The sequence below is a fragment of the Halyomorpha halys genome, unplaced genomic scaffold, assembly GCF_000696795.3.
Source record: "Halyomorpha halys isolate HHAL.00 unplaced genomic scaffold, Hhal_1.1 Scaffold764.1, whole genome shotgun sequence".
In the NCBI taxonomy this organism is placed as follows: Eukaryota; Metazoa; Arthropoda; class Insecta; order Hemiptera; family Pentatomidae; genus Halyomorpha; species Halyomorpha halys.
Window position 1 is genome coordinate 224,383 of NW_027111457.1, and position 9,464 is coordinate 233,846.

The 9,464-nt window shown below is 30.6% G+C and overlaps 1 protein-coding gene across 5 annotated transcripts in view; it reads left to right on the forward strand.

The window, feature by feature from the left end:
• Positions 1-9,464, forward strand: part of Fs(2)Ket (Importin subunit beta Fs(2)Ket) — a 30,069-nt gene that overhangs the window by 19,872 nt on the left and 733 nt on the right. Inside the window, exons 17-18 of one of the 5 annotated variants that reach the window (XR_001343936.2) lie at positions 10-131; positions 4,716-4,911. The exons of 1 other annotated variant lie outside the window; for it this stretch is intronic. Coding sequence is in view for 2 of the 4 variants with exons in the window: in XM_014429047.2 (XP_014284533.1) it covers positions 4,716-4,782 (67 nt within the window). In the remaining 2 variants the exon portion in view is untranslated. Of the gene's footprint in view, positions 1-9; positions 134-4,715; positions 4,912-9,464 lie in introns of those variants that run through there. 3 more of the 5 variants (XR_001343935.2, XM_014429047.2, XM_014429048.2) reach the window with 3 other exon arrangements.

Here is a 9,464-nt window from a genome sequence, read left to right on the forward strand (position 1 = left end):
ACTATGCAGCGGGAGTGAAGTGGTGACCAATGGTGCTCAGGCGATGATGTCACCACCAGGTGCCATGTAAAGCGGTGAGATATCTGAGAAGCTGACCGCAGCGCAATCTCTCTTTCTCCCCACATTCTCTGGTATGTTCTCTATTCTTCCTTAGCCATATTTTGCCAAGGCTGGAGCATTACTTTTCACATTACGATAAGTTATAATAATAGGTATTTTATATATAGAAGAGTGGTTCATTGCTCAGAATAACCTTTACAATTATCTAATTGCATTAATATATAATTTTAAGTACTTCTTCATTTCAAATCAGTAAAATATTTTGCTTATTTTCATCATTGATTATTGTTTAAAAAAAAAATTAGTCACTTTTAAATTCTCTTCTGATAAATTTCATTTATAAAAAACAAAAATAAGGAATTGAAGAATTTCATATTTAAATTATGTAGATCCATACAACATACTTGAGCTGTATAATAGTACTAACCAATAAGTGACTGCTAATAGTATGTTAATATCCATTTCTTTAAATACCCAGTTAAAGCAACATGTAAATTCCCTATTTGGATTTTATTTTTATATTAATAAAAATATTTTTCTTGCTTACTATTCTAAAAAAAAAACTTGCTCCAGCCGTGGTTTAAGATTTGTGTTTTTTTTTTTTACTCAAGCAAAATTTTATTTTGAAAAAAACTTTGTTGATTTAACTTAATCTATATATTATTTATCCTAGTTCATTATAGTAATTCCCTATTTATCACTAATAAGTTTTCTCTCAAAATTGTTTTTGTTTTACTTTTTTTTGTAGTTTGTATCTTAATTGTTAAATTACAAATAGAAAATAAATAATTAACTGTTACAATATAAAAAGTATATATATAAAAAAAAAAAAAAGAAGGAATAAATGTAGTTCATTCTTTGTGTTTTATGTTCTTATTTTTGTTTGTTTTTTTAATTTTCTGCAGGTGTGGGGTAGAGTGGGTCAAATTATTGGTGTATGTGCACATGTCTCATTAGTTCTATGTGTACACATATGTGGCATTGGTTCTGACAGGGGGAGCAAGTCTTTAATTAAATAGAGCTGTTTATTATTTTTGGTGACCTCAGGTTAAGTAATCGGAATCTTTCTATTTCTTTGTCGCAAACCTCCATGTTTTCCTAATTTGATCTATGAGGTTAGTACTTTATGGAAGAAACATCGCACACTTGGATTCTGTATGGGCGCAGATCTCGGGGCTAAACAGGTGGCCTGCAACATAATCAATGTCCATTTCACATAACTAGTTGGTCTCATCACCTGCTATCCCTCTGTCTTTTTAATGTCTTTTAAAGCTGAGTTCTAGTTGTTCATTTGAATTTCAATTTGAGCTCTTCCCTTTTTCAAACCCAGTAGTTATTTCATTTTTTTATTTGTTGCTTTGGTCTTAGGTTGTCATTTGTCCTCCCCTTATTGTTTATCTCTTTCTAAGTGATTGTAGACATCAAATGAAAAAGCTCATTTGACCTGTGGTCCGAATTTCAAACCCCAGAGGAATAAATTAAAATTTAGTGTTTAGTTAAGGTCGCCATGTTTGTTTTTAATACCTAACAATAACTAAAAAAGTATTAGTTAATAATTTCTTATTGTAGCATTGTAAATAAAAAAAAATTCTTTCAATAAAAAGTAGAATTGCCTTTGTTCTAACAATTCAAAGTAGATTTCAAGCCTCTAAATTATGCTAAGTTCTATTTTCCTTAAAATCATAGGTTATTCAATTTTTTTTTCATCAGCCTCCTACTGGTTTATAGATCCCACTTCTAGAAAAACCATGTTGTTTAATAAGTTTATTTAAGTTGAGGTTTGATGGATTAAATTGAGGATTATCTGTTGTTTTGTTAAAGAGTTATGTTAGTGGAACTCTTATCTCCTCAAAGTACTAGTCCATTCAGCAAAAAATGCGTGTCACTGAAAGAGGGTTTGCACAGGAGATTTTTTTGTTTTCTCATATTTTATAAATTTATTTCTAAATTCTTCTTTGTTTCTTTTCTTCTTATTACATTATTATTGTGATTTATAGCTTTCTTTGAAGTATAGCAAATTATTTCTAGGAAAGAAATAGAAATTCTGTCTTGTTAATTCTCATTTTCATGTTTTAAATTATTTTTTGATCAAATATTAATTTTTCCAAAAACAAATATTAAAGAGTTATCACCCAAAGTGGTACTTCTTATATGGATTTTGATTAAAGGAATGATCCTTGACCAAGCAGTGTCTAAAGATTCTGAACCTATTAGGAAAAGGGTCTAGTCCAATGGTTTCCATACTGGATGCCATGGCACTCAGGTGTGCTCCAAGCTTATTACCCAAAATATTACAAAAAAAAAAAAAAAGAAAGAAATTTAAACAGCAAATATACGGTGCATTTCAGTGTTTGCTTGGAACTGTTTTTTCTTCTTTTCTTAGATATTCAACCTCTAAGAATAATTTTTGTTTTCTAACCCAACATGGAGGGTGCTGCAATTTTTTTTAGCCTAAGAAGGGTGCAGAGACTAAATATGTTGGGGGACCGCTGGTCTAGTTACTTAAGAGCCGATGCTGTCCTGAAATAGGCAAAGTAGTGCAGTCCCTAAGGTGGAAAATTTTCATTAAAATGTGTTTTATCTTATCATTACTAGGGGTTTTGATTATATTTTAAATAAATTAGTAAATTCCATTTGTTATATCCACATTTAATTTTTTTTAAAATAAATAAACATAGTATTAATTAGACATTTCAAGTCACAAAGAAAAAAGGAATAAAAGCTCTATATTTATTTTTTATGAAAGCACAGTTCTTTACTTCAAGGAAACAAAATTTTAAATATAATTGTTTTAAAAAACTGATGGTAAATCTCAGCTTATTCTATTTTCATACCTCAGCTTAATTAAAGTGAACTTAGGATTATTAAACCAGGAAGTTAAACTAGTTTCCAAACTTTGGGAGGTTGCTATAAGAAATTGTGATAAATCCTTAATTTTTCAACAAAGCACTGCTTAGTTGGGTGATTAAATCCAGTTAAATTGCAGGTTTTCCCAATTCTTGAGATATTTGTTTATTTAGCTATGCCTCTTTGATTATGAGTCTAATTAGTTTATTCAAGATACAAAAAAATTAATGATTTGTTAGAGCACACATCTACATATGTACGTACGTACACCTTTATATATTTTTATATATTTAATTGAAAAAAATTAATCCTCATTTTTACCATGTAGTTTTCAATAATCCTTTGTAGTAACAATACCTGGATATTCATTACATTCCTTTTTCACGATGTAGTGAAAATGGTATTTTATAAGACTTATCGGAAGAAAAGAAAAGAAAGTCAACTAGCTAATTTTGAAAGTGGTTGACTTATATGAACATCTTTATATATTTTTAAAAAAGAAATTGTCTATTCCTTTTAAGTTCAACTATTTAATAAGGGTTTGAAGTTTTTTTTTTTTATTTCTTTTAGTGTTAATTTTTCATGAATTTTCTGAATTTTTATTGATTTTTTTTACTTTCTCGATTCTTATAAAACAATATTTTCATGGTGGTTTAACCCTCGGTTGAGCATAATCCTAATCCTAATATGTTCACCTCTCGTTAATGAAATTAAAAATTAAAGTACAGGTTAGACTTCCTTTGATTTTCTTGCTTAGGGAAAGATTAATTATCATTTTAACTTAACAATAGTTATATTTGTGTTTTTACATAATCACATGATTACAAATATTTTTATGTTCTGTCCTTGGATATACAAAAATACTAAACTTCATCTCTCTTATTTGTTATGCATGACCGAAATAACCTTAGTATTCTTGCCGAAGTAACTTAACAGTGTATTTATACTTATCTAAATAATTGAATTTTTTTATTAGTTAAATAAGTTGTACGTATGTGTAATAAGAAAAAAAAAATTTATTTAAAAGTTGTTAAGAAGATTTTAATATAATTTTTATCCAACTGCTTTAGACCAGCTTTGAAATTAAATCCTTCAATAACAGTTTGCAGTTACAGGAGGATGGGTCAAGCCACTTTATTCACTTTTATGATGAGGTGTAGATAGTTGACCGTAGAATAATGCTGGGAGAAGTTTGTCGTGGGGTGCGGTCAGCAAAGATCAACATAAATAAACAAAACCATATTTATTTATTTTATTCCGACTTTTCGACCTGAGTTTCAGGTCTTCATCAGGGGTTGTGGCGTAGAGTGCAGGTTGGTAACTGGCAGTTACGATGAGTTTCCTACTCCAGTCTAAAGGGTTTTACTACTTATCTGGAGAGAGGTTTTGGTCGTCTGTGGTTGTACTCTTTTCGTGATGTGATTTTCTGGCCAAATTTAGTTTCATTAGCTGCTGAATCAATCTGCTTGGTTATTCTGCCCCTGCAATCTTTCATTGTTCTACCTTCCATTATTTTGTACAAACTAACGTTTATTTAAGGGTAGGTATTTTATTAAAATGTAGTAGAACATCAATTAAGCCATAACAACTAAAGTAGTCTCTTGCAGTGTCTCCCCTCCCTCACCCTCTCAGAGTAATTCTCATTTTATTAAACCAAGGAACAAACAGAGTGGATTTATTTTAACATTAAAATCAATAAGCTTCCGGACACTCCTATTTATTTTGGTTTATATTAGGTTATTAATTTATCAAATAAGTAATATTTGGTCAAAATAAGTTTTAGATACTAATTGAAATTGTTAATGTAGGGAAGGGACTGTCTATCCAGTACCGACATGGGCCTCACTCCAGTTGGAGGAAGTGACCTCCTCTTGATCAAATTTTTACCTATATACTATCCAACCGTTATTGCACCTCTAATCTGCCTTACCAGCACAATTACCTTTCTAAACGGTTGCCTTCTGTCTATGCATGTATATTCCTTATTAAATTTAATTAATGCTTTTGGTTTTTTTTTTTTTAATAATTAGCATACTTATTTATACTTTATAGTAATTAAATGTCTGAATTTCCAATTTTTAGTATAATCAATTTAGGCTTTTAAGTGTTTTTTTAAACATTTTAAAAGTATGTTTTAATTATTATATATATATATAAATAATTAACCTTATTATTTCAAATAATGAAGAAGATGGTGAGGGTTGCAGTCAAAAGAGAAAAAAAATAGTTGTTAACTATTTTTGTTTCTCTTTTGAGCAAACCTCTGACTCAAGTTGAATCAAATTAAAAATGTGCAATAAAGTATGCATTCTTGGTTATTTTTAGTTTATTTTAAAGACGTGTTAGGGAACTGATATATTTACATAGTTATAATATAAATTTTGTGAAACCACGATCTTCCAATATTTGATATCTTAAAGCGAGATTCCATTGAGGAAACACTGAGCGACATGAAGTTGTTACCTTATGTTATCTGATTATAGACGTGCAATTATGTTTGACAGAATATATTAATGTTGTGTGTGGACTTTATATCCTCTTTTCCTTTGTTGTCTAGTTGTAGCATGCATCCAAAGCAATTCCATTGAGTTTACTTAAATTCAGTACCTCAGATCTTTACCGATGTCGAGGCCACTGTTTACTGATCTAGATCCAATTTTTCCCTCACTTTGCTTTCACATTCTAAAAAAAGTTTACTAAATTAATTACTATTACAAAAAAAAACTTATTTAATTTAAGAGATGGATAAATCAAAAAGATATTGCATAAAGAATTAAAACATGATGAAGAGGAAGGGAATGAAACTGAATCAGTTATTCAACATTTGTTTAGGGCAACCATCTGTCCCCTACATTTTTTTAATGTTTTTTATATGCAATACGAAATATTAAAAGTTATAAATTTTAAAAATACTGTAAACCAGAAGAACCACCAACAAAGCAGATTTGAATGCTTTTATTTATTTGGACATTGAATGGACTATTAAAAATTCATTTCATTTGTTTTTTATGCTTTAAAAAATAAAGTATTTTCCCAGCTATAAGGGAGGGATAAACTCTTTTACTGTGTGCTCTGGAGAGAGTTGTGCCAAGTTTTACTTAATGTAATGATACATATGAGGAGAAGATGGTTGGGGGTGCGGTCAATGATAAACACAAATAAGTTTGATTAACTTATTTTAATGTGCCAATGTTTTGGCTAGAGTTTCTAGCCTTCTTCAGGGCTGTTGGCTGGAAGATCAAACGCCTAATGTATTAACTATTTTTGTTTCTCTTTTGCCTATTTTTTTTATCAATTTTTGTTTCATCAACAACTATTTTTGTTTCTATTGTGCCTTAAGTTAATCGAACTTATTTGTGTTTATCATTGACCGCACCCCCAACCATCTTCTCCTCATTCATTATCCACTGTCAACTATCTCTCATAATTAGTAATGATACATAATTTGTATCTACAATTAACTCTCATCTGAGAGTTGGTGACAAGGAGACTTGTATCTTTTTGCCTAATGGAATCACTGTATCATTATATGAATCAGCATTCATTAATGCCCAATTTTGTATGTTGCCCAGTGGAATAATATATTATGATTATAGATTAATACCTTTTATGATTTATTGTTTTTTTGTATATGTGTGCTGAAGACTACTTTTGTTTATACTTAAACTTTCATATTTATTAAAATTTTAATTGTCCTGTTAAAAATAAAAACAAAATGTCATATGAAACGACCCTGTCTTTGGTCAGAAATTTTCTACTGCCCACACGATTCCTAAGAAGTTCATGTTCAAGGCGCTGTAATAGGCTCCTGCATCACCGACTTGCGTATGCTACTGGGTGTCTCACCCTTCACTCTCCTGCGACAGCACTGCCTCTAGAGCATACTCACTTGCATTGATTGTGAGCATAAACTGTTTATCAAAATCAAGGAATTCCCAAACCGGTTCCTGTTGCAACTGGTCAATGCATTTATGGACATTGTTTGCCATGCCTGGTGTTAATATTGTTGTGTAACTTTATTTCAAAAAATGATTAAAGGGTAGAAGGTATTCTGCCATGTCTGGAAATGGAAATAACCTTCTGAAATAGTTGTACGCCCCAGTAATCACCATACTATTTTAACATCTTTTAGTAATGTCATCCTGACATCTGGTCTCACACTATCATTGGAGATTGATCTGATCTTACTTTCCACAGACCTCTCTCAGGACAGCTTAAGGACAAATGATCTAATACGCTAGAACACACTCCTTAGATAGCTTCTGATTTACTGAACAATTTGGTCATCTGTGTATACCTGACATACTGCCTTATTCAGTCCTCTGAGGAATTGGCCCATAAGCATCTGGAGTGTCAGGGATGCATTTTTCAGACCAAATGGGATTCTAGTAAATTCATAATGGCCTTATTCAAAGGTAAATGTTGTCTTAATCCCTGGGGTACATTTTAATTGGTACTCTGTCTTTAAGTCCCATATGCTAAAAATATTTGCACTGTCTAACCTGTCCAAAATATTCTCGAATCTTGGCATAGGGTACTTCTCATAAACCTCATTTTGTGTTAATCAATGACTATTCGGTATTTTTCCTTGTCACCTGGTGTATTATTCTTTCCTACTGTCCATAATAGTCCATAATTATCTCTTACCTTCATTGACTTTCTATTTCCTCCCTGATGTGTTGTCAGTGTGCCAGCGGATAACCCATTTCCTTCACCTGAGTTAATCTATCATGTTTCAACAGGATTTCATGCACCATTTAGGAAGGGGACTGGATCTTGCACGTCCCCTTTCTTAAAACTAAATGTCATATTCACATAATATTGCATCCTTCAAACTCTTTCCCTGAGTAATCTACTCCAATTTTTCTGTCCCTCATGAATTTCTGACAACTGTATCGCTTCTCCCCCAATTCTTATATCTCACTGACCCCCTCTGTTTTTAATTTGCTTTCCTACTTTCTCTAAAAGGTCTCGACCTATGATCGCCTGAGACCCCTCTTACTCAATTGCTCAATTACTCAACCGACACTGCTTCAATGCTGCAGGGCCCATCCAGGGTGCTTAACTGATAGTTACATACCTTGATCTGCGGTGTCCTCTAACCGCAGCTTCTCTAGCACTTCTCTGTAGATGATATATATATATATATATATATATATATATATATATATATATGCTTCTATATGAAACTAAATGTTTCTCCTGTATCTATGTGTTTTGGCCTATTTATCTATCTGTGTATCTAAATGTCTTTGGGTTCTAAACTTACAAAACAACAAGGTAAAGGGGGACAAGAAATAACACTCACAGGTTCAACTGAAGGAATCACTTTATTACTCAACTAATCCTCTTTATTTATATGTTTGTACAAAATATTTCAGTTATAAAAATTAGTATTTATGTTTATCTTATTTTTTATTATTTCTAATAATGAGCACTGTTTATTTTTTCAAATAAACAAATTTAAAGGTACTTAAGGTGACAATTTTTTTAAAATTTGTTATTTAAGCGCTGTTAAACTGTTTAAATGAAGATAGTACTTAGCTGATATAAAGTACTATTGTACCTGGCCATGGTGTACTTCGTTAAATTGTATTTCCATAGAAAACTCAAATTTTAAATTTCGCAATATATTCCATATATAGACAAAATAAAATAAAAAAAAGGTTGATTGCACTATGTTGGAAGTGTGTAACACAAATATTGATTTCTTGTGATGAATTTCTTTCACTTTGTGCAGTATTCAAATATTGAACAACTTCTCAACAATTCAACAGTTGTTCACAACAACAAGACGTCCTTTTCCTTATATTATATAGGGTTTTCTCTTGCACGGATTTTTGATGATTCGATCCAATGATGGCATTTAATTTGTCATCATCAACTTCAGAAGAATGATCAGAACATTGACCATCTTTCAATAAAAAACCTCCAGATCAAATTTTTTAAAGCTTATTCTGACACGTGCATTATGTTGAGCAATCAACGGCATAAATAAACTTCACAAATCTCTGTGAGCCTTAGCTGCTTTCTTACTTTAAAAATAAACAAAATTACACAGAATTAGTTTTGCAACCTAAGGGTATAGACTACGAAATATCAAAAGAAATATTATTACATTGACAAAAGTATAATGAAACGAGCATAACACTATACTGGTAGAAACTCAAATTACTTTATTGTGAACCTCATAAGGTATCTTGTAACATTATAAGGTATTTTAACATACTATAGTATGCTCAATCCATTTATTTTCAGATATGTTTTTAGACATCAATTGTGTTGATATATATTTAGCATGTTATTCTGATTTTTTTTTATCCATTGTTTTAATTAATGTTTAAGGTTTAATATTATTATACGAAATGCTAAAGATGGTTAAATATTGTTCAACTAAATTTTTTGTGAATTTAAAAACTTGAAAAATGTATAATCCAGAAATAAGATTATATCCTTAACCAAAAATAGCTTAAATTATCTACTATCTCCTGTAAATCACTGGATATATGTTGGAATAAATTTAATTTTAAATTGAAATTACTTCTATTCTCATATAT